Source organism: Lipophrys pholis (assembly GCF_963383615.2).
Source record: "Lipophrys pholis genome assembly, chromosome: 1".
Taxonomy (NCBI): domain Eukaryota; kingdom Metazoa; phylum Chordata; class Actinopteri; order Blenniiformes; family Blenniidae; genus Lipophrys; species Lipophrys pholis.
Genome location: NC_137635.1, coordinates 44,009,229 through 44,035,715, shown reverse-complemented (window position 1 = coordinate 44,035,715; position 26,487 = coordinate 44,009,229). Strand labels below are relative to the sequence as shown.

General features: G+C 42.3%; 1 protein-coding gene across 2 annotated transcripts in view; it reads right to left on the bottom strand.

The window, feature by feature from the left end:
- Window positions 1–2,789: 2,789 nt before the first annotated feature.
- LOC308107895 (guanine nucleotide-binding protein G(olf) subunit alpha) overlaps window positions 2,790–26,487 on the bottom strand; it is a 44,102-nt gene continuing 20,404 nt past the window's right edge. For both annotated transcript variants that reach the window (XM_080460480.1, XM_080460481.1), the window contains exons 5-12: window positions 24,754–24,851; window positions 6,488–6,542; window positions 6,313–6,386; window positions 5,533–5,591; window positions 5,245–5,365; window positions 4,751–4,881; window positions 4,592–4,659; window positions 2,790–3,090 (exon numbers count right to left, since the gene is read on the bottom strand). In XM_080460480.1, the coding sequence (XP_080316606.1) occupies window positions 2,944–3,090; window positions 4,592–4,659; window positions 4,751–4,881; window positions 5,245–5,365; window positions 5,533–5,591; window positions 6,313–6,386; window positions 6,488–6,542; window positions 24,754–24,851 (753 nt within the window). In that variant the 3' untranslated portion in view covers window positions 2,790–2,943. The remainder of the gene's footprint in view (window positions 3,091–4,591; window positions 4,660–4,750; window positions 4,882–5,244; window positions 5,366–5,532; window positions 5,592–6,312; window positions 6,387–6,487; window positions 6,543–24,753; window positions 24,852–26,487) is intronic.

Below are 26,487 nucleotides of genomic sequence, written 5' to 3'. Positions count from 1 at the left end.
TATGCATAAAATGTCCCTTGTGAGGGGCATTAGTTGGAGATTTCTTTTTCCAGATATGATGTAACAATTGTTTGTTGTACGTTCGAAGAGCACCAGGAAATGGCCAGTACCCCGTGTGGCGCCCTAAAGAGGAAATCGAGATAGATTTATAGATGAGCAGTGTTTCCCAGTCCTGATTCTGGAGCCCGTGCACCAGCATACATGATTCAAACAAATGAGTCATCATCAGGCCTCACAAGAGCTCCACAATGATCCATTCATCTGAATCAGGACTGCTAAAGAGCAGGGAACAAATCTAAAAAACACACAGGCCAGGATTTGGAAACCCTACATCGCGATGACTCCCGGCATCCCACTAAGAACAGACTCAGAAACACAGTGAAAAGATTGTACCTCAAATCCGAACACAACTGGACACCAAGATAGAAATAAAGCAAAGTCCTCTAATGTGCCTCTTTATTTAAAGAAAATAAAAATGTCATTTAATCATCCTCCCAGGCCAAACAAGGTTTTTGCACCTCCAGTCAGTTCACTCTCTTTTGGGGATAGACGTGTACTGTAGCAGAAGAAAAGGCTGATGCTGTTTGTACAAGGAGAAGAGCTTGTCTCGTTGGGTGCTGCTCACACATTCATAGTGCCTGTGCCATTGGGTATGGCTCCAAAGGACCAAAGAATTACTAATATTGCACGCTCTCATTTATTCATCTCCATTCTAAACATGCTTTCCTATGTGTGTATGTATACATATTTACCGTATACATACATAGGTATGTACACCTAGGCACACACATAATTAAACATGTATAATTGTACATATATATTTATATAGACCTATAAATTTACATGTACATACATTTATAAAATTTTACACAACACGCACTTTGTCCTCACACGCGCGCGCACACACACACACACACACGCGCACGCACGCTCGCTCGCTCACGCTCACACACACGATGCGTCTGTGAGTCTATGTTTGTTTTATGTACACATGCGCACAGGCACGCACATCAGTACAGATCTCAGACACACTTCATATCGAAAAAACGTTGGTTCCTATTAAAACAACACCAGGTTGCAATTTGGACACTTTCAATGGATTTCCAATGTTTGTTTAAAGCTGTGAAATTCAAAATAATAATAATAATAATAATAATAATAATATTAATAATAAGAATAATAATAATAAAAGGAGGAAAAATTAAACAAAAAAGGCATGGCGCTGCAACATCTGGTCTTCACTGCAGGTAAGTGGTTAATTTGCATAATGTATACAGGTTTTTAGGATTTTTTCCCTATTTTTTTATTTTTTACTAAACAGCATTTCCTTTTTTTTTATAAACCAGAAAAAACTAAACTCTACAGAGAAAGTCCCCTACCTGCAGTCGTTCGCTGCCGATAGAGTTTGACATCAAGCTGTACAGCGCAGTCGAAAACATACTTACATCTGAGCTCATTTACAGGTACAGCCATAATCAAGGCACAAAGATCTACAAGTAGATTTGTTTTTCTTTCAATTAAGTTGTACAAAATAATATTACATTTTACAGTCTGTACAGGATAATTCAACCTTGCACAGTGTACAAGTTAACAAAAGAAAAAATAACCCCGCCCCGCCCTCAAAAGAAGAAGGAAAAACAAAAAGAAAAAAGAAAACCAATAGATTCTCTTTCCCCCGCCCTCCTCCCCATCAGTATCTCTAAGCTAAAAGGATGGTTTGTGTGGAAAAAGGAGGCAGGTCCGAGTCCGTGGAGGCAGCAGGGCTAAGGTGCAGAGAGCTCAGTCCCTTTTCCTTCATTTAAATTCATCTTTGTGTCATTGTGCCCCACCCCCCCGCCCACCCCAACATCCCGCTTTACTCGTCCGCTCCACACGTCTCTCGGCCGCTCGGTCCACCCTGCAGCTCAGCAAGCTAACGTGACAGGGTAATAAATATCGTGATGCTACATTGTGTGTATGCTTCCTCTGGAGAAAAAAAACAAAACAAAACAAAACAACAAAATCGTTAAGGAACCTGATGGAAAGTGCATTTATCTCTTCATCCACTCGGTTTGCCCTCCGGCCGGTCGTCTTCCGATGCGGAGAGAAGAAGCAGGTCGGAGGGCGGTAAAAGGGCAAAAGAAAAAAAATAACAAAGGGCAAGTTCATGGAGGTGATGCCTGCTTTAACCAGCAGGTGACACACACGCACGCACACACGCACGCACGCACGCACACGCACGCACACACACACACACACACACACACACACACACACACACACACACACACACACACACACACACACACACACACACAGGCGCTCTCGCTCACATCGGCATTCACCCCTTTTCTTCATACCACACACACACAAACACACACACACGCTGCCTCTACACTGAGGTCCTGCAGGTGTGTTTTATGTATCCACACACCCTCCAGTCCAGGTCCAATGACAAAGTTTAAAAAGAAGAAGAAGAAGAAGAAGAAGAAAAAAAAATAAAAAAACACCAGAAGGACACAACGGGGCAAAAAAAACCAAAGAAAATAAAAGGAGGTAGCCCAAGGCTTAGTGGAATGACAAAAATCAAGGCATTCGACAGGAAGGATCAAAAGCAAAAAGGAAGAAAAAAAAAAAAAACAAGCGGCAAGCAACAATTTTTTGTTCCCCAGCCTTCCTTTCAACATCAGTAAAATGGGGGTGAATCGGTCTCAGAGAAGAAAAAAAAAAAGTATAAAAAGCTAAGAAGTTAAAAAGAGGAAGAGGATTTGACACACTTCAGTAGTACTTCATAGTCCTCGACAGGAGGGGCGGTCAGGGGTCGTCGAAGGTTTCTTTTGTGGGGGTGAGGAGTGAGGGAGAAGGATGAAGAGGAGGAGGAGGAGGAGGAGGAGGAGGAAGGTTTCGTCAAGGATGCAGACTGGTGGAGAAAAAACACAGAAGGCTGACGGAGACGGTCTCCCATCACAAGAGTTCGTACTGCCGCAGGTGCATTCTCTGAATGATGTCCCGGCAGTCGTTGAACACCCGCCGGATGTTCTCTGTGTCCACGGCGCAGGTGAAGTGGGGGTAGCAGTAGTGTCTGCCGTCGCCACTCGCAGTGCTGATCCGCTGGGGGGGGGAGAAGAGACGTCACATGCACTGCAGCCACAGCACGCTCATTCGTTCAGTCTCCATGTCTTCACCTCTAAATCCCTACTGTGAAGGGCTGAGCTGAACGTTCAACTAAATCATCTCCACATTGATACGCTTTGCTCTGCCTCAGTGTTCTTCTTAGATTTGGGGTGATTCCCGTAACACCCATAAACACAGTGATACTTTTTCTGAGAGGCTCTCAAACAATCTCCTCCTGTCCCGGTGCTTTAACCATTTCCAGAACACCGGCACTCATTTTAAGCTTAGTTAAGCTTAGTTTGCTTTTTTCTATGTCTGCTGAGAAACTCAAGCTACAAACGTGTGAATCTGGTGAATCTTGTCGTGTTATTCAGAAGTCTTGTGTGACTGTAGTGTAGTGACAATTAGCACAAAGACTCTGTCTCCTCATGGTTTCTGATTTCGTGGATTTATTTAAAGCATTTATAGTGAAGATAAATACTGAATCCTGTCAGTGGCAGCAGCAAAGTAATAAAAGCTGAGCGTACATCTCACTGGAATCAACTAGTTGAAGGAATCTTCACTTGTAATTCAACTGGATCGAAATATTTTTCACATGAATGTTGTCGGCGTGGAAAGAAATTCTGCTTCACAGTTTAGCTGGAGTTCACTTCGCTCGGCTGGCAAGTGTTCTGAAATGTGAGAGGTAAGTGAGATAATTGAGAATTTTGTCCTCATAAATACTGAGAATCTCCTCAGTCCAGCCCTCCTTCTGTCACAGACATTCAGAAAAGTTGACGTGCAGAAGCTGTTGGAGGACGACCAGACTGACATGGTGAAGGCTTTTTTCTCATTTTTGGGGCCCTTTTGTTCAGGAATATTTTCGAACGTGTTCAATACAGTCGCGAGGTCCTTCAAGTCATGCGAGGAAACGGCAAACCTTAGCGAGTTTCTCTACATACTGTATCTGTTACTGTATTAGTTCACTAGTATTGAAGCATCAGCCGCAGGAGTACTCCCATCATTTTCCCCCTCAGATTTTTACTGTTATTGCCAGAAAACATTCTAACGTCCGGTGATAAACCAGCTACAAGTGCTGGACATTGTTGTTAAAAAGCTGTACGTGAAGGGAGGAGCAGGCCGATAGTACCCATATCTGGAGTCACATGAGCGAAGCAGAAGATCTGTGTGAGGAACACACTGAGGACACTGAAGACGAGGCCGTGCACAACTACTGAGGAAAGCTGCACTGATGGGTGTGTGTGAGCCTTTGTGTCCGCGCGTACGTGTCCTCTTATGTCATCGCATATGAAAATCATTTTATCTGCTTATCTGCACGTGCCTTAGTCCTCACAAAAAAAAAAAAAGAAGAAAAAAAAAGGTCACCGTCAGCAGAACAGGTCCATCAGGTTTAGTCATATTTGTGAGTACCAGTACAAAACACTGAGTGGCGAATTAACAAGCCGAGTTCATCTGATGAACCTCGGTTCACTTCCGTCTTCAGCACTGATGTACTTACAAGAAACTCGTCCCGGATGAAAAACTTAGCTCTTGTCACTCTCGGGTCTTCACCAGGTTCAGGAGTTGCTGAAAGATTTAAAAAAAAAAAAAAAACAGGTTGAGGGTCATCACCAGGGACAAAATGTATATTTGTAACAGTGCTGAGCTTCGTACAAACCTTCATTTGGTATGGTGTAGCGAGCATATTCGGGGAAGTAGTCTTCAATTTTGGATTTTCCAGCTAATACTTTCTCAGCCAGCATGTCCTGCTTGTTCAGGAATAATATGACCGATATAGTGCGTAACCATCTGGAGGACGGACACCAAGAAAAACAAACCATCAGCAGCATTCACAACATTCAAGCACGATTCCACATCTTTACTGGACATCTCATTTATAATTCAATAATTCAAGCATTTTAACTAAATTCAATGAATCTGATTCATCATGAACGGTCAGTAAATAAAAGATGGTTTCTTTTCTAATCTCAGCGTTTTAAATTGATGCCTTTCTTGTCTTCACGGTTATGATGAAAGTAAGTTCATTTAAAGTCTTTTAAAGGACAAAGGAGACTCTAAAGCAGGGGTGTAACGCACTAAAATATCACATGTAAGCTCTAGAGCACTGGAGCTTCATGAAGATATTCACTTGAATAAGCTGTTTGGACTCACCTGTTGTTCCAAATACTGCGGAAGAGGTCCAGGGCTTCTCGTAGCCTGTTGGTGTTATTGTCTTCCCTTATTACCATGTTATAGCTGCTGCTGGCCACCACGAAGATGATAGCAGTGACGTCTGGAAGGAGACAAGACGTACATGCACATCAGGACCGCTCTCTGACACCTCATGTGTTCAGGAGTAAAGTGACGCTCAAGCTGGCGGAAATCGCCTTCACACCGACCGGATGTATTGAGAGGAGAGAAGAAGAGGAACAACAAAGGAAAAAGAAAAAAAGGTCTCACCGTTAAAGCACTGGATCCATTTTCTCCTTTCATCTCGCTGGCCCCCAACATCAAACATGCTGCGTTGGAGACAAAATAGTGGGTCAGTCTCAGACATGACAACACACTCGTTGCTGCCCTCTTGTGATCAAAGACTTCATCTAAGTACTGGGACAGGACGGAGGGCGTCAGGTACATGTTGTACTGCAGTCGGCCGACCTCAGAGCATCCGTTCACCCAACTGATTTATTGTGGCGACTATCTACATGGTTTCCTCCTGATCACAGGTCGGCTTCGCCAAAATAAAGCCTTGATCGTAACAAGACAAATAAGAGAGCATGATCGATTACTAGACATCTGACATTAACAGCATAATTTGATTGTTGGTGGCTTGTGTGACCCTGGCTGGAGGTTTGGATGTCTTCATATCTGGATAATGGAAGACATCAACCAACCAACCTCCTCTTCCCCCCCAAAAAAGAAGTCATGACCTAGAGTTTTGCCACCAATCATTCGCGATGATATAATGTGAGACAAAGGCCTGCTTGAAGCAGCAGAATAAGACTGTTGTGTCTGCAACTGTGGAAATGGGTCATCCGATGTGACATCAGCAAAGGAGTTACAAAACATTTACTCTAACCTTCATTGGCTTCTCTAGTAACTGTAAAATAGCGTCAAGATCCCCAAAAGAGAAAACGTTTGACATTTTAGTCACTGAGCAAAGGCACTATCGTGTGTGTGTGTGTGTGTGTGTGTGTGTGTGTGTGTGTGTGTGTGTGTGTGTAAAAGCTGAGAACTTACTGGAAGTTCACTTTGTCTACTTGGAACCTCGTCTCGAAAATCCCTGAAGTTAACACTCGGCAGCGTAGCAGGTCCTGCACATTTTAGACAGACAGGTTTCAGTAAAAAACAACAACAACAACAACAACAAAAAAAACAAGCAACTTGATTTCCACGTTATGTACAGAACACTGACCTGGTCCGTTGGTGTGTAGTCGCTCTGTCTTACAGAGTCAATTCTGTCCAGAAAACTGCAAAGATAGAAACAAGAGATTAGAGATTTTCCTGTCTGGGGGAGTCACTTCTATAAGCTGTGCAGAGATTAAATTACATGCAAAAATATCCTTGTTTGAACACTGATTCTACAGTAAATCAAACCCAAACATAAGCAGTGGGCATCAATTCATTAGACGCAAAAGAGAAAACAGTGAAATCAATCAATCAATCTTAACATATATTCAGGAATTCAAGTGAATAACAATACGATCTGCAAAAGGCGGCGGCCATGTCTGACTCCCTGTAGAGGCCTGACAGGCCGCTGCTGAAGCAGCTGCAAGCCACAAGAGGGCAGGCCTGCTCAGTCTGGGCTATTTTGGTCTGTCTCTAGCCAGAGTGATTACATAAGGCGGTTATTGTGGAGGTTAGACAGCTTGCTGTTGCCATCTTTTCACTACTGAGAGAGCATGTGCAGCGGCAGCGGGAGCAGCGGCAGCTGGGCCTCTCTGCAGCACAGCAGGCAGGCTCAGGACACCCAGGCTGGGGATGCACGGCCACACAGGCCCCGACACCATCCCAATCACACACCATGAAAAAAAAAACAGGTCAGTCCTGGAAGCCACAACACATCCAGCCGACTGAGGATTTCTGTCCATTACTGCACTGCTGGGAAACAGGCAGCTGAGGGCATCAGGTTCATTATGACACACAATGTGGACCCATGACAAACATATATTGTTGTTAAAGTATCCATATCAAGTTTAAGTATGCCTTTGAGTACAACTCAAACTTTTTGTCATCTTAACCGCTTTGCGATGGACTGCAGAGGACAGCAGAGGACTACAACAGGGTTAAGAAACAATGAACACTGAGGCCTCAAGCTAAAACGCCCTTGAAGGAAAGTAGCAGTAGGAATGAGTTAGTCAGCACAAAAAGCAAATGTGTTACTTTCTCTTCCTAAAAAAGACTTAAACAACTGATACAAGTCACATTAAAGGGGTTTAATGTGAGTCAGGATGTGGGTCCATGTTGAAAAGAGCTGAAGCTGCTGAGTGATTGTAATGTAGGACACAGATGTGGACTGGACCAGCTCTCGCTCGCTGCCATATTTCACTTTCTACCCCGCTTCAGGATGTCACACACAACAGACGGCGACGGCCTGGCCGCAGCGTACAGGAAGCTTGATGCGCAGAGGATCAGCGCTTGGGGTTTCAGTCAGCGACTTCATTTTCACCTCAGCCCATAGAGTATCGCACCCAACTCCAATTAAATAACTCAGAATAAACGCTCTATTATGAGACAATAGAGATGCTCTGATGACGATGTTTTCTTTACACTGATTGCTTCATTCAAGCCACACAGAAGAAGAAATAAAATTAAAGCTGCGCGCGGTGTTGAACGGGTCCTCACATGACGCTGATCAACGATTGGAAGTATGTCCCCCAGGTGGCGCTGCGACTGACAGTGTGTTTTGGCCTATGGATGTGATGAGGAGCTGAGTGGAGCATGTACAGGCTAGTTATGCAGCAATTCCTGTCCATCCATCAGGTGGCGCTCTCACTGTGACTCTATTTGGTCAGTGGAATTCATTAGGGCCACACTCTGATCACCCATGTAAAGTTTCAGGCATATTGTAGCATGTAGAGCAGAGTTACACATCACTTCCTGTTTCACGGCGAACCATCACATTTGACTTTTGTACAGAATTTTGATTCCTTTTTTATGGGGAAGGACTTGTGTGTGTGTATATATATATATATATATACATATATATATATATACATACACACACACACACACACACGCACGCACGCACACACACACACACACACACACACACACACACACACACACACACACACACACACACACACACACACACACACACACAAGTAGTGTGTTCCGAGTAGAAGTTCCGCTATGACTGTGAATGTACATTAGCATATGGATGTGTTCAGGGCAGCACTGTGATGACACATGTCATGGCCACGCCCTTTGAGTTTTGAGTACGGCCTGTTAAATATACTGGCCTATTTTAGGTATCTCGGTCCAAATGCTTAGGAGGAGTTTCACGCATAACGCAAAATGGCTGACTTCCTGTTGGGTTGGCCGTATGGGTGTCAGTGACATTTTTGTGTGGCTTGACGTGCTGCATATGTCTACCAAATTTCTTCGACATCGGTGAAACATGTTTAACGTGTCGCTGGCAGTAGATCCTAAGCGTATGAAAACAATGGAGGGGGCGCTATGGAGCTATTTTTGCCAGAGACGTGCGCAATGACTACAAAATATAAAACAGTTTGCCACTTCTGATGTGTGTGTAGCTTTTCACGAAGTTTTGAGCACGCCATCAAAAATGCAGCAGTTTGCGCAGTAGCAGAATAAAGTATAATGATAAGAAGAAGAAAAAAATAATAATAATAAAATAATAATAATAATAATTCCTTGTAGGGAATTCTAATAGGGTCTTGGCCAGCACTGCTCGGGCCCTAGCTTTTTTTCAGACAGGACTTCATACACAGTAAACACATCTACAGTATCAAGGTAGATCAGCAAATGATAGTCCGCAAATAAGATTACTGTAATTCAACATATTTCTTAAGTTTCTGTATATAAGTAATTACTTTTTTGTAGACTTTTTATTCTTGCTCTCTACGTTTGGCTCTTTACCTTCGTTAAACTGGCTTGTTATTCATCATTGATGACTGAAGACTTCCTGTAAATACGCAATAACGTTTTGAAGGGAATTCATCTTGTTTTAGAAAAAAAGGATTTATCAACAAAGTCAATATTCATTTTTGGGCTTGAGCACATTTTAAAAAACTATACATTTTCAACTTCACTCAAGTAAACATGTTGAATTGGCAAGTATCTGTGCCTTTGTACCTCTGATGACAGCTTGTAAAGAACATACAGTGTGAAGAAGAAGGAAGCTTTAACAAAAAATCACAATTCAAAAACAAAAAATTTGTTTTTAAAAATTCTCCAATTTAGAGATGCTAGTTTACGATATATTGGCCTACCACCTTTTATATCCAATAAATATTGAACTATTTTGCCCTTAGAAGGTCAAGAAGCAGATCATATTCTACTATTTTCTATATATTCTATTAGATCCTATTGAAGTATGTGAAGTTTCCACAGTTCCGTCACCATCTTGAACTTACAATCTCATGTTGGGATGGTTGGAGCAGAACGTTTCAAACTCCTAAAAAGAACCTCAACATCCGACGCCAAGGAGGTAAGTTTGAATTAAAAAATGTTTAGCTCATGCTTCGTCATAGAGTTGTCCAACATATGCTACGTTTTAATTGTTACAGGCATGAAGGGCAACACAAGATGAACGATATACATTAAATAAGCCACAATCTAGATTTATTTCTTTGTTTTTGTACTGAGGATATCTTTCAATTGTCCCATTCCTCAACCGTCAGTGGAAATCTGGTGGCTATAGAATAGACTGGAATAGAAACAGCTGATTGCTTTCTCAAGTAACTGTTTTATCTCAACTTCTTTTATTGCCGTTCTCTCGCTGCTGCCTATATTTGGCGAGTAATGCTGCTTATAACCATAACTACCAGACTGTTCTCATATCCAGGAAGATTAAGACCTACAAGAAAGCGGAGAAATAGAGCTGTGTCCATATATAAGTCATTATGGAGGACACCAGGACTTGTGCATTACGACTGTCCAATCACAGAAGACACATTTCAAACTGCTCAGTAGAGTCAAAAACACATAGTGATAGTAGTAAAATGCCATATATTGTAAGTTTAAAGTTATCTTAGAAGAGGTGGCAGAATCACTCAACACGGCAAGGGAGTTATAATCGGAAAAGCGTCATAGCGTGGAAAGTGTCCTCAAACCGAAAGAGATTTCATGACCTAAGTGTCACATCAGACAAAACTGGAAGAGAATGCCGACTGCCGTCACCAAAAAGCAACACATTCAAATAGCTTTCATTAGGAACTGAAAATGTGGCGTGGTGAAAAAATTTACGACGATCTTTTGGTTATGAATACATTCTCAACACAATCTTCAAAAAGAGAGGAAATCACCACTTGTCAAGCGGTGGTGACTCGGACCTTGGCTTTGAAGTCTTACATCACAGCGAACATTTATCAAGTCACACAATTAATTAAATCTATGTACTGATTAGTGCTTCTCTGGGAACAAGACAAAAGTAACCAGAAAACCCAGTGAACTGGCATACAACACACACACACACACACACACACACACACACACACACACACACACACACACACACACACACACACACACACACACACACACACACACACACACACACACACACACACACCCCTGAGCGGACATTAATAAAAATCCGTCACACTCATAAACAGAAGCAAATCCCACAGAAAATCTTCTGCTTTTGCCCCATTGCTGTAACAATGTGGGAGTATTTTTAGTCAGCCTTCCTTGCAGAAACCTAGCTAAGTTATAATTACTGAGTGCTTCGTGACTGCCATGTGACACAAGTACTATTGGTAGAGCACTGGAGATCCAAATATAGTCTTTGAACCAGGCGAGAGACAAAAGGGAACAGGGGTCCTGGATCCACGAAAAATGCAGAAAAAGATAACATAGATCACGGGGTGGCCAACCAGATAATAAAAAGGTTTGGGTGCAGTTTTCAGTGACTACCTCTGTTCTGATCAAGAGCTCCAAATAGAGCAGCTGGGTTTGAGGTCCGTGGAAATCCTGTGGTTTGTGTTGGTTTCTTTAAATTCCTCCCAGAGTTGTTCTCTGCCTACTTGCATTAGAAGCTTTCAGACCAGGGGCCACATATAAGGGGGCAGTAAAAAGGGACATCATAACATTTAAATAGCGACAACTAAACATTCTGAATTTTGCCTTACAAAGAAATGGGAGCGTGCTCTGGTGAAACTCTTTTGTTTAATAAGCCTAATGAGTGAGATTAATGTATTTTCAAAAACTTGCCCCCATAGTGTGGCTTTGATGCACAAGCTAGTTTTTGCATTGCTACTGAATTGTATGATGTCACCATCGTGATTTAAAATGAGCAACTTTAATTGAATATGCGTATTTAAAGTCCATCCATTCATCATCAATCTGTGCAGGGTTGGTGGAGTAAATCCCAGTTTATTATGGGTCACCAATTAACCTCATGTGCATGTTTTTGAACAGTGGGAAGACACTGGACTAAAGCCACACACACATGAGGAGACCATGCAAACTCCACATAGAAAGGCCTCAGCTGGTATTTGAAGCTGGACTTGCTCACTGCGAGGTGAGAACGCTAGCCACTGCGCCACAGCGCAGCCCACATTTAAAGTCTTCCTTGTTATTTTTCACAATGCATGGCCTGCGGATCTGAACAGACCCTTTGGTTGCCCACTTTAAGCCCATAGGCCATATGTTTGGCACCCCTTCTTTAGACCTAAACTTTTGTTATCGTTAACAATGTCAAAAACGGCAACGGATGTAGTCTTTACCTGTTTATGAACACGTGAATGTTAAAAAAAAAAAAAAAAAAACGACCACAAACTACAGCCTGAGTGAGGAGTTAGTGTTAACTATCACCATCTGAAAATCTTTTTTTTTTACTGTATATATTTTAGACAATATGGCTCCTTTTCATGTTTTGACAAACCAGACTGTATCTCCATATCCCATGAGGAAAGGTTGGGGTTTTATTATTGGTGTAGACCATATTGGAAATCTGATACACTGTTTGTGTTCACATCTACTTTTGCCAAGCTGGTCCACCAAAGCCGTACCAACATGTTGCCATGACTACTGAGCATGATGACACAGCAAACGGCATGTTCACGTGGCTCCTGGCTATCAGGAAGGAAATTTAAATGAGGCATTGAACTTTGGTTTGGTCGTATAGTTTAGAATATTATGTTTGTATATAATCCCAAAACCCACCCACAATGCATCATGGGAACTTTTACAGCTAAAACTTTTAAGGTCAGTTACAAAAACAAGAAAAAACAACAACCTTGGCGCAGACTGATGACTCTGGAGCTCCGACTAGCGGCAAGCAGCTGAATGACAGTTAATTCACAATAATGAAAAGTATTAATATTTGTGGTGGCAACTAGCAAGGGGGCAGACAATTTATTGCAAAGTCGACAAAGGATGTAAACCCCCCGCCCCCCGGGCTCTATACGGATGTTTTGGTATGAACCACACTGAACTGGGGCAAAACGGCTGGTGTGAATGCTAAAACAGCCCTTCGGTAACAAAAATGTTTCTGATTCTTGGCCCTAACCCAGTGTGAAGGCACACTAAAAATGTCAAGTCCTGCGTTCCAAAACTACCTGAATTAGTGACTATCAAACTTTTTACCTCACTGAACTATTTGCAGTTAACGTGTTAAATGAGCAGTGTTTGTCTTTTTAGCTACTCCCTTTTAAGAAGAGGTTGTTTGCTGTTCCATGACAGCGTGTTCAAAATTGGCAGGTTAAATATATCAAAAGAAAAAAGAAAAAAAAAACACCACTATCTTGTCTATAACAGTCCCTCTCTGTCTCTCTTCGGGTTGGACTGGCTCTGTATTTAGCTTAAACACACTGTACTGGCCTGCGGGCCAGTCTGTGTTGCTATGTATAGGCTTTGTTATGGACAATATCACTTGACTTGGCCTGGTCTTTCTGTGTTGTTTGCCTCATCTTTCCATAAAACACACACAGGCCTGAATACACACACAGCCTGATCTCTCTCTCTCTCTCTCTCTCTCTCTCTCTCTCTCTCTCTCTCTCTCTCTCTCTCTCTCTCACTCACTCACTCACTCACTCACTCACTCACTCGCACTCGCACACGCACACGCACACGCACACGCACACGCACACGCACACGCACACACACACACACACACACACACACACACACACACACACACACACACACACACACACACACACACACACACACACCAATATGCTGAGGGACAGTGGATGCTGGGGGGCCTCAGGCCTCAGCTCCCACGTGGTCCGGGTCACATGGTGCTGCCCATTGAGCAGAGAAGGGAAAAGACGGAAGATGGTGGAGAAGGAGGTGGTGGGAGAAGTGGAAGGGTGGGGACTATTTCAACACAGACATCCAAAGTGTCTTATTTTAACACTTTTTGCATTATAAAGACAAAAGAAACATACCTAAATGCAAAATAAAGCTGTAAAGAAGAGAAGTAAACTAAACAACAACAAAAAAACAGGTCATCTGTAAATAGAAGGTGAAAACAACTTTGCAAAGTTGGTGCAATACGGAAATAAATGCTGGAAAACAGTCTCCACTAACAGACTGGAAACCTTCAACACCAACCAGCAGCACTCAGCCTCATGTGCTCATTTGATAATTGGGTTGACTTTTTACAAATAGCAGGCCATCTTTAATTAGCAGTTCAGAGGATCCGATCAATAGTTTCCATATTTTGAGCCGCTCAGGCCAGCATAATGGACATTCACTTTAGTCTCCAGTTGACTGGTGACCGCGCTCTGAAACTCACTTCTGGACACAGCAGCACCAGGCACACTTTTTTCTCTGACTTATCTGAATGTCTAAATGAATTGTAAATTAACTGTAGCTCTGTTGTGTTTTAGGAATAGTTTGTGAAGACCACAGAGAGAATCAAGAGAGGACGATCAGAAATAAATAGGAAAACAGAAGGGCTTCGAGCTGAGTGTATTCACGGGAGAAGAGTACCACAAAGAGCAACTCAAACTTTACACCTTATTGGCACATTCAAACTATTTGAAAAACAAATTACCTCTGGCAGGTGACAAAGCAAAAAAGCAAGTCACGGTAAAAGTTATTTAACACTGGAAATGTATACAATTTATATCCACTAAATCTGATTAAAAATACTGAACCTAAAGTGTTAAGTTGAGAACTTTTCTCATACTGAGTATTGAAACAAGAGCAGCGGCACCACACAGTCTGTCACATAACACAGACTGTCAGATGTATTGAGCTGCTCCAGCATACAGAGCCACGTGCAGCGGGACAAACCGAAGGTGGAGTTGCACAGGGCCGTGGTCACCTGGTGGAAAGATCTGAGCCTGAGGTTCAGCTCATCCATTCAGACAGGAACACTGCACAGTTTGGGAGATGGATCTGAAACTAGACAAATCCATCAACGGCTCAGTGGGTACTTCCTAAATATAGGAGCAAGAACGGAGACACTCCTGAAAGTCAAACCAAATCTTCTGTAAACAAAAGTGCCTGCTTTATCTCAAAGCCGCCAATTCACCTTCCAGGACCGCATCAAGTCAGGGTTTTGAAAGGTGTTGTATAAAAATGTAAAATACATTGTGATGCCCTTTCGTCTCTGCTTAGTGTCGACTTGGACCATTACGAGACTTCTGTTTGAAATAGGCTCCGACCCCAAATCTGAGTATGCGGGGACTAATGTCGGGTTTAAACCGTGTCAAACGTGGAGCTCCCAAAAGCAGCGCTCACTGACAAATTGACTTATGGGTTTCTCTAAATAATATTGAAGTCGGACATCAATATGCTATTTGTCGGCTACTGAATTAGCCTCTGCCAAAAATAGAAAACCATGTAAAAATAGTGTAATCAACAGTATCGAGCAGTTTTCAATTCTCTTCCCTGTAAACAACGGCAGCCTCCATGTCCAATTTGTTATTCCGCTAGGAAGTCAACTGATGACCCAGTGAAAATGAGCTTTTCCTCTTTCATCCAAATCCAAAGTCAATAAGCAATGACTAACATCAGACAGCATCACAGCACTAGTACAGCTTGCATAAGTCTGAATAAGCTGTATAGGCCGGACCACCTGGTTATAATTAATCAGCCACGACCACACAGTGAAAAAAATGCTCCCAACAAGCAACACTGACTTATTACATTTTATTTGGTAAATGATACATACATTCTTTATCTGTAGAAGTCGAACTGTGCGGCTCTGTTTGCTGTTTGTGTAGTACACAAACAGGCCTCCGGGTGGCATCCCCTCGCTCCTGCTGCCACAGACTCTCTTCCACACTGACCCTGCCTGGTTTTAGCAGCTGGGTTCCCATGGCAACCCCAGTCAGTCCATACCACTCCTCTCTCTCTCTCTCTCTCTCTCTCTCGCTCTCTCTCTCTCAGCCAGCCTGCACTATCCTTCCTTTCCCAGACTCTCCCATACATCAACACAAAGCACAGCCGAGCTCTGTGTGCTAACTTTCTGCACTGTGTGTGTGTGTGTGTGTGTGTGTGTGTGTGTGTGTGTGTGTGTGTGTGTGTGTGTGTGTGTGTGTGTGTGTGTGTGTGTGTGTGTGTGTGTGTGTTCGGTGGGAGGGGAAAGCAAATTTAGGCCCGTGAAGATAGATTATTTTAGAGGGCCATCGTCTCAAGCCCACGACTAAAAATAAGTCTGATTTTAAGTAAAGAGAAGGAGAGCATTACGCACCGTATAACATGTGAAGAGACTCAAAGTTACTCAGGATGGCTACAAGAACAAAGTGTCAGTAAAGATGGATTACACAGTAACTACACAATGTCTGCGATACACCAGATTGAGGTAATAGGTGTGACGAAGCATGATGATTTCTGAGAGTGCAAATTAACGTGCAGCAACTTCAAATAACTCCAGTAATTTATCAAAAGGTAAAAGAAACAATAGTGATAATTGTATTTGTGCATTAGCATTGACCCATGGGACGGTCCCCAATGTTGCCCCGTCCATGTGCGAATTAAGTGGATGGATGAATGTGACAGATCATATAAAGTGTGTTGAAACAGTAAAAATGTGGTTTCCAAGTCCATTTAAAGTGAAGTTTAACTTAAATATTTACTGCTCGATTGTACGTAGCAGACCCAAAGCTGATTCATACATGAGATCAAATGTCAAATACAGCTAAATGCCAAATGTTTACAGATTCATTTAACGTACAGGAAACTCAGTTAAAGCTTCAGAATTTTTTTGTTTTCATACTCAAATTATTAACAATAGCGACTGTTCTCAGGGGATTTTATCAAAAGAAATTAATGAAACTTATCTTATTTGCATGGTTTTGCCATATTTGGTATTGATTTGATATGATAATGATTGGTCCAATTTTGTTTCAGGTTTCCAATAAATGAAATGAAAATTAAAAAAAGGATTAATAGTTGTTAGGTAGTTTGGCGTATTGGCTCAGGAAGAGTTTTAAAAGAAAAAAAATACAAATTGCTTTGTATTTCAAGCACCAAAATAACCACATTTATTTAGTCAACTATCACAAGCAAATAAAGCACAGAATTCACACAAATTAGAAAGTGGGACACTTATAAAATGTGCTTCTACTCAATCTATTATCTTTATTTTTCAAGGTCAGACAAATTAAGTCATAATACACATGAAAGGACGTTGCATCTTTGAAAACACAGATGACAACTGAACGTCCAGTTCTGAAAAAAATATGACTTTAACGTTGAGTATCAGTCCTATGAACCTTAAAGGCCAAAGAAAAAGAGGAAGCGGATGTTCACTGGTGTAGTCTAGTCACACGCTGGGACTCGGAGACTAGAGATACATCTACTTGGTGACTGTAAGTATGACCCAGCAGGTTAAGAATGCCTACAACAATAAATCAACTGACCAAAACAGCCGAAGCAGTAGTTAAGTGTTTACGCATGTTACATGTACATGAAACACCCAACGGCTCAAATGTTCAACAAACACTGTGACAGAAAAATAAAAAAGGTTTCTATAAATAGCTTTCAGCCCCCCCCCCACCCCTTCTGACCACATTCCTCAGGAGGTGAAAGTTGGAGATTGTTTGACTAGTGGCTCAGGTGGAGGAAGACCATTCTGCCTGGGAGAGGCTGGTCATCACCTCCACCGCCACCCAGGGATCGCTGGGCCTTCAGGCTACAAACCTTCAGCTACGGTGCGCCACCAGGGCAAAACTCTGCAGGGTTTTCAAACCCCCGTGTGATACGAAACATGCTAATGTCAACGCTAAACACACACGGTCATGTGATCCCGTGTAGATTTTGCATGGCTCGCTCTGGATGACCGGAGTGTGTGGAGCTGGGAGCCACCATCATGATCAGACATCAAAATGTCTCCTCGTGTGTCAAACCCTGCTTTGATCAATTCAGCTGCCCTTCTCCGAGACTGCTGGTGGAGGGGATAGTCGAGCCGTTTGTGTGTGTGTGTGTGTGTGTGTGTGTGTGTGTGTGTGTGTGTGTGTGTGTGTGTGTGTGTGTGTGTGTGTAGTAGAGGGAGACAGAGTGAAGCATATAGGTGCATTCACACACACTCTCGTGATTTGTTTTATATCGGGGTATTAACAGGAGAGAAGGGCCAGACAGTGCACAGTCGCTCTCTCTGACACACTCAGTCGCACACACAAAACCAACACAGAGGCGTTTTGTGTCTCACCTTCTGCTACTGACCTTCCCTTTGTTTACAGCGCATTGCCGGGATACTCCCTTTGATTCGGCTGCGCACACGTGACCCTAGCCAGTTTCTGCTCTGCAGTGCTGCTGCTAAAAATAGCCTCAGCTTGCCCTGGCTCCACAGCTAGTTTACATAAGCTCTAAGGGGGGTGGGGGGTTGGGGGTGGGGGGGGGGGGGGGGGGGGGGGGGGGGCAGAGGGGGAGGAAAGGAGGGGGAGTTTCAGTGAAGAGAGAGGGAAAGAGAGAGAGAGGAGGAGGAGTAAAATAGTGGAGGAGGAGGAAGAAGAGGAGGGGGAGGTCTATGGACGACCATTCCACAATCTCTGAGCAGGGAACCTGCAGCGCCACTGCTGTCCTCCAGCGGACTGTGCCTTTACACTCCTGGTCAACAGCAGGGTGTGTGTGTGTGTGTGTATGTGTGTGTGTGTGCGTGCGTGCGTGCGTGCGTGTATGTAAGACTGAGAAAGGCATATGTGTGTGTGTGTGTGTGTGTGTGTGTGTAAGTGTGTGGTCGGCAAACATTAACAGACTCACAGATATCCGCCATTCACGAGCCTCGCTTCGTGTCTCTGCCTGTCCTTTAAAATGGACGCACACTTTAACCCAAAAATAAAAATCTATTTATAGCCACAATTCCCCTTCTTTAAGTGGAACATAAATTCTCTTTTTTTCTTCCTGAGCAACGCCGTCCGTGTCCGACGTCAAGGAGACAAAACCGACTATTAACACAGACCGACAAACACAATGTAACTGTGACTGTTTCAATTCTAAAATCAGGGGGGAAAAAAGATTGTGACATTTACATTTTGGCTCTATATTTATGGGCACGGAGCAGTGTTTGCTTTCTAATGTGATTTAACTCATAATCTGAACTAAACAGAAGCTGTCAAGAGCCTGTGGTCTTAAGAAACAAAATAAAAACACATTGGCAGGGAAGCTAATCTTGTGACATGTAGCATGCTATGCTGGGCCGCTTTAGGCTCTTCCAACTGCTTTCAAATGTCCAGGCGAGGTGGAATGTTTTCTAACCCTGACATCGACAACTTTCAAAACTCACCTAGTGCACAAGTTTGGGGCAAAGAAAGGAAAAAAGAATAACACTTGAATAAACAGTAAATCTCCGGAAGACCGAGGGCATGAAATGATGCCCTGACGTACAGTTGGAAAAAGGCTCGGCATGTGTTCTCATGTGCTCTTCTTCAACATCCTCTTCACTATCGCTTTTCTGGCCTCAAGAGAGGACCGAGCAGAGAGACAGAGCGAGAGGGAGAGAGAGAAAAAGTACTGGGTCCCACTGGGGGCTCTAATAACCTTAAGGACAGTGGTTTGTGTTGATGGAGTCCCTCTGAGCTTTCAGTGGATCAGATTCTACAGTTCAGCTAAAAACCACTCCTTCCGTTTCCTCAGAAATCACACACACACACACACACACACACACACACACACACACACACACACACTCACACACACACACACACACACACACACACACACACACACACACACACACACACACACACACACACACACACACACACACACACACACACACACACACACACACACACACACACACACACACACACACACACACACACACTTCCATAGTGCCCCCTTTCATTATTTCTCAGTCAGCTGACAGCAAGGTCATCTGATTTTAACCAGCGACACAAAAGTTTTTGTTAATCTGGATTGAGACCCGTTAGGATTTGTTTAACAGGGAAAAAAAAAGTGGTAGTTGTTTAGTTGTTGACAGAATTTAATTGAAGAACAATCACACTAAACATCTCTGGTAAAAATAAATAAATGAATAAATAGATGAAATAAATACTGACCTATTAGGGCAGAATTAAGAGTAATATGTCAACATTTTCAATAGTCACTAATAATTTTGTTCTGAGGAATGAATTTGAATTTTCTTCATTAGCAGAATTGTTGCTCTTCCGTTACGTCCCTCACAATCTGGCTACCACCGCCTCTGTGGTTTAAAAAAAAAAAAAAAAAGACAAAAATAGCATGGAGCATTGAACTTGAACCTACGGATCACATTTATCTAAAAAGTTTTAACATGATATTTTATCATTTTCAAACAATGTTAAGTTAAACGGGAATCCAAATGAGTCTAACATCTCGGTTTAAATATTTCTTAATCATTAAAATAATTAGTGAACTCAATCCAGACTGATAAGTTTCAAAATGTAAAAAAAATAAAAATAAAACCAAAAAAAGCTCTCCTCCTCTGCGATAACTACATTTTCTTAAACGTTAAGAGTCAAAGCAACTTGTTGGTGACACAAAAAAGCAGCAGGGACATGCAGCCAGTGTATAAATATCGCTCTCTCGGGCTCTTCCGTGAAGAGAAGAGGCTCCTTATTGAGGAGAGCCACTGTTTGTAAAGCGTAGCCCCTCTGTTTCTGTAGGCCCTTCAGGGGCCGGGGCTGGCTGACAATGCCGACCATTCTTAGTACTTTACTGCCCCAGATGACTGTGTCAGTGGCCCCCGGCTGGTGACAGGGTCCCGTGACCAGCACTACACCCCGGCTCCAACACCAGCTGCAGCCTAGACCAACAACCAGGCCCGGGCTGGGATGTGCCTCTCCACAGCCTTGGCTCCATCTCCAGGACTCTCCAGGCCCTGTTCCGGATGTGTGTTCCTGTGCTGAGCCGCCATCGCCCCGACCTAATCCCCCGTACAGATATTTAGGAAATTACTACTCATAACTCAAAAAGTTCCCCTGTAACTTCATTATTTGTATCTTATGATTTTAAAGAATACTTTCATGCCAAAAACTTTGTTTCCATTCCTAGAGTGGTGAGACCGACTTTCCTTTCATTCTTTATTTCACTGCTGCGCGATCACTCAATTAGTCAACACAAAGTTTGTTGGCATCTTTTTGATGAGTGATTACATCTAAATGTTCTCTTTTACCCAACGGTGTGAAAATCGGCCTTTTTCCTTCTTTTTTTTTTCATTCCGAGTTTGAGATATAATTTTACTTCACTTCTCTGACATAAGCAGTCAATCAGCAGATCAATTGATTATTGGGGGCGAGCAACGACTTGTAGCTGTAACAAGATTTCTCACATTCAAAAGCTTTGAAAAAAAACAAACAAAAAAAAACACTTTTATAGCAGCTGTACGTTACTTCAGGCATTCAAACTTTTGCTGGCCAAAAAGTTGCCACTAAATGTAGTTGGATCATAAAGCTGTGATCATCATCTTCACCAAACAAACAGTAAGATAATTGTATGAAATGGCTGAGTCAGGGCCAGCTCGCTTTTCACTGCGTGTTGTGCCTTTCCGTGTGTGTATATTGTGTACGTTGAGATGCAATCAGAGTGCAACCTGGGTGTGATTTTGTCTAACAGTAACTGGATATGCTTTGATTTGGAGATGCAGTTAAGCCACAAATAAAGTACACGTTCATGCAAATAAGCTAGTCAGGCTGAAACTCACCCTTTGTCCTCAATGCCACATTTCCTTAATGATTTGCTCAAAATAGTTTATATCAACACGTTTGCTAAAGATAAGAAGAGTGACTCGAGAATTCTCACTAGAGCATAATTAACAATCCGATTGAAAATGAGGTTTAAACCATGAGCTCTATAGATTACAGCGAAACACGCTTTAGCATCCTAAAGTAAATTAATTAATAAAGTTAATGTGTTGTGTAAATTTTTTCCTCCCACTGGACAGGAAGAAGAATAAAAACAAGACAAAAAAAATGGCTGGGAATTTAGATTTGCGTGTGAAAAAGTGGTTGATTTTGCCATTGACACATCCAAGGCATTGCAATGGAACCAGCCTGCCGCAGCTGAAAATAGCCCATAATCAATCAACTGGCAGACATATGTGTCCTCTTAAAACGTATAAATGTGCAATGCAGAGGTCAGATCAATGGGTGACAGGATTCCAAATGCATCGATACAGACATGCTCTTTGGCATAACAAGCGCCCGCCATCGGCCCGTACTTATTTCCTGTGCCTCTGTCCGATGGGCCATCCAGCGTTAGGAAAAAATATCTGCCAGTCGAGCAAGGTCTGTGAAGGACATCACAGACCAAGTGGCAGAGGTATATTATGTGCCTTCACAGAATCTAAATACACCGTAGAGCTTCGTCTTTCCAGCGGCCGCGGCACTATGATTGTTTTCTGGTTTTTTTTATTGTTTTTTTTACGATAACACATCCATCGCGTTTGACAGTTTGAACGCAAGGCTGCTAATTGCTAATCTGTTCCGCTTCCCAACGACTACATGTAGGCCAACTTCCCCTTTAATTTACTTTCAGAGTGACTAAAAGCTCCGCTATCACATTCATGATCTAAAACAGAGCCTACCGCACAAACACAAATCAGTGGACGTTTAACACAAAAACAAAGAGCGGAGGGAAGACAGAGAGCAGGTGTGGAGAAAAGTAGTAAAAGGTGAAAGGAAAGCTTTACTGGAGTGAGTTTATTATTACATGGTCTAAAAGTAGCTGCTAGTACTGACAAAAAAACAAGGTATATGATGTCAAAAAGCCCCTCAGAGCCAGAAATACATTAAAAAAATTGCCAAAACAGCAAAACAGACTTTCAACATACAATGTTTAAACACTAAAGTGTTTGGACCAATGCAGCCTGTGCCGGACAAATTGACCTTTGAACCCTTCCTTTCAACCAGCTGGCAACAGAAGCTGTCTACCAATGTTTCACTACTTCCACAACAGCAGCTGAGAGAAGTTAGTGAAGTTAAAGAATTCATAACAACAATAGGTGTGTGTGTGTGTGTGTGTGTGTGTGTGTGTGTGTGTGTGTGTGTGTGTGTGTGTGGGTGTGTTGGGGGGGGCAATTCTTTACACACAGACAGGTCTGCTGCCATTAATAACAGCGTTTCTATGAATGCCCTCCATCCACAAAGTTCACGCGGAGGTTAAAGCTGAGAGAGGAAGTTGGTGAGAGGCCACGCAGTCTGACAAATTCCAGACTTCAATCACACACTCCAGTCCGACAGAAAAAAAAAAGCAGGAAAATTGAGATGTCAGGTTTTAAAACTAACTGCAGATGTAACATGTTTAAGAAAGAAGGGTTGTAACCTATTATCATTAATGCACAAGTAAATTAAACTTCCTTTCCTTGGTGATGATTTATTGACCAGACATACAACTGCCCACCAGCTGTTAACCAATCAGGAGCAGCAACCTAATGGCCAGAGAAGCCGTGATAGGAGGACAACGTGAAGGGCATGGAAGGGAAGAAATGGAGGGGAGAAATAAAAAGAGAGGAAAGTTTGAAAATAAAGTTGAATTTGGACACCCTAAACACAATTAGGCAACACTTATTTGGAAGTGTGTTGCTTATTGAAGCACTGACGAGAGAGAGCACAGCTATCTAGATTAAAGCCAAAACAGACATGAGAAAAGTCACATACAGGCCAGCACCACTGTTTAAATACTGTATGCGTTTCATTGTCTTCCTTTACTCGGTTAATGTTTACTCAAGTCACAGGACAGCTGTATTATCAGTGCTGAGCTGGCTGCAAGCCTCAGTGCTTTCAGTTATTACAATAGAGAATATCCTATAATTCACAGAGCAAAAAGCCAAAAGCATCTGGATTCTTTATGATAGCAACACAATATAAGACAAAGCCAAAATGATACCAGTAAAAACATTAGTTTGTTTGTTTGTTTGATTTTTTTTTACATATTGTCCTGATAAAAACAAACTGGAAGCAGCAAAGACAAACACAGGCCGTGGTCTGCGACAGCTCCACCTTAAGGATTCATATGACTCTCCAGGCATCACCTGACTTTCTCTCTCCTTTCTATGGAGCTGCTTGCAGGCAGGGCAATCAGGGAAGACTTGACCCGGAGTCAAATTTATGTTCGAGGAAGGGAAGACATTCAGGAAAGAAGTACAGAGACTGTTTGTCTACCGACACTCAAACAGTCAACGAAGGCTCGCTAAATCGCTAGCAACCAGCCAATATCCCGCCGTCACTGATAAAGCGTGCCTTTGACCGAACCCTCAGAGATAAAGTGAGCCAACCTTTGGGATGGGAGGGGACTACAGCGGGCAGGCTGCACCCCTGAGCCTGCGCCGTGTACATGACTTCATATTTACATGAACGCTCAGAGGTGAGTCAGAGACAAAGCAAGAAGAGAGTTTTGCATGTCCAAACTTCCTTTTACAGACACCAGAGGGGCCTTTTCACTGAGTACAACCAGCACCCTAGAAACAATACAGGGCATCAGCCTCTGCACCTTGCCACGGCACAGTTATCTGTTGTACCCAGATACCGCATCTAAACCACAATTGCTTTCAGAACACAAATGACACTCGAATCCTGACCAACATGGGATCAGCCCAAATTCACTTTATAAACTCCACAGGTAACACTATGATCATTCCCATCACAATAAAATCAAGTTAAGACAATGTTTGCAGACAAATATATCATACACAGACCCAGTGAATCCAACACAGGTCACAGCGAGATTTGCATATTGCCATGGAGAATTATCAAACACGCTGACATGAGGAGATATATGTATAATTTTCCAAAGGATGACTGCAATTGTTGCTTGACTTGCCACACCCAAAGTAAACATATCTCAGCCGTAGTCATATATGACATGACACTACTAGCACACACCACAAAAGCCTTCGCCTCAGACACGACATAAAGAAGACAGACAAAGCAGGGACGGGACTATAGTTCACAGGCCGAAATACAAACCAGCTCTCTTATCCAACGCCAAGAGTCTTAAAGCAGCACAAACAAAATCAGGGTATAAAGCATGTGCTATTCAAATTTTTCTCTGCCTGCGCTCTTTTAAAATCTAAAATCACACAACATAAAGTATTTTAAAGATTTGACTCACTATTGTGCGCAGTCGATGAGCTGGTATTCATTAGACCTCTCAAAGCATGCTTTCACTCCTTCATCGTCCCACAGCTTCTTTGCGTGATCAAAGAACTCCTGAGGAAAAAGCAAAAGAACAACGAAAAACATTTAGAAACAGACAAGGAGATACATCAATGTGTAGTTTTACATGTCGCGTTTCTCAAAGTTCAGATATATTCTTTAACAATGTAACTGTAAAATGGCATTTCACTAATGGAAGCAACCAAACGTTTTACTGATTCCCTGACCTTGACTTCTGTGTGGTATTTTGGTTGTCCGGGACAGTGGGTACAGGCCACAGGTGAGTGCAAGCAACAAACAGGTTGGTGGGTCATATAAACCAGGGCAGGCTAATTATAGCTCAGATATAGCCAAAAACACCTCATATATTTGGTATTTTGGCTTCAGGCTTTGTGTGATGAACAGAAGCGATCAGGTTCCAGTGCTAAGCGCGAATGTGATGCCACCAAAGCAAAAACGCATAATAACTTAATTTCCATTGAAATGTAAATGAACCTATTGTACTAATCACATTGCAACCAGGAGACGTGGTGAAAGAGACTTTTGGATACACTGATTGTGGTTACAGAGGTATTATATGAATTATTTGCATTTATCAATAAATGATTGCTGGATTCTTGGGATATCTAATATCCACAGTATATAACAAACAGAATGAACAGACATGTTAGTCAACCTGCTGCAGCATTTCAATGCAGAAGTGCTGGACCAACTCACAGTAGTATTACGCATCGTCGTCCACCATGTTTACCCTCAGTAAATCAGCTGAGAAGCAACACCAGGTTGCTGCAAAATATCCAAACACACATGAACACGCCTATTGGAGCATCGCCATCGTGCTGCTCACATGGGATTACAGCAACATCTTATTTCAAAAAAATTTGCACAACTGCCATCATGTTTAAACTGTGAAAAATAAGACAAGACTGCAGTGGTTTGGACATTTTTGATGTGTTGCAGCAAAATTAAAACCGAATAATTGATATGTTGTAGATGTTGTAGATAGCCTCCCTTATTTCCATGTCGTGCCAGTCTGGACCATTCAAACAACAAAGTGTCTATTTCCATTTCTGTTGAGTTATTTGTTGTCATGAATCACTGTGATTGGCTAAGCTATGGAGCAATAAGCTATAAGCTCAGAGCAACGGGACTGGTGATGTTACCGACTAGGAGTGTATTTATTGATCACCCTGCCCTCTGATTTATATTCCATTTGGGTCAGCCCCTTTGCCCTCTGTACTCCTGTAGCTACACCAACTAAAATAGTGATGGGCTCTAATAAAAATTAAGTAAAAAAAAAAGTAATGTGCATGAAGGCTACTCACAAATGTCTACACAGCTAATTTGGCAAAGTGTTAACAGGTCCCCCAAATGCATGAATTAGAGCCGACTCAAAGTTGTAGATCACAGATCTGATGTTTTCTGACGTACCGTGGGTAAACATTTTCTGTTCACACCATTGGTTTATCTTTGCCTTTTCAGCACAACTCTCAATAACTTAACTTTAATTTGTATCAGCCAGTTATACCCGTCAAATAATGTGTGGATCCCATCCATGCTGATCTGATATCAGGGAATCAATGTAATCCGTTAAATCACTAGAAACCATAAATAAACTGCTGACTGTCACTATATAGTTGCAACAGAAAACTTATTTTAATATATCAGATATATTGAAAGTGGAAAAACA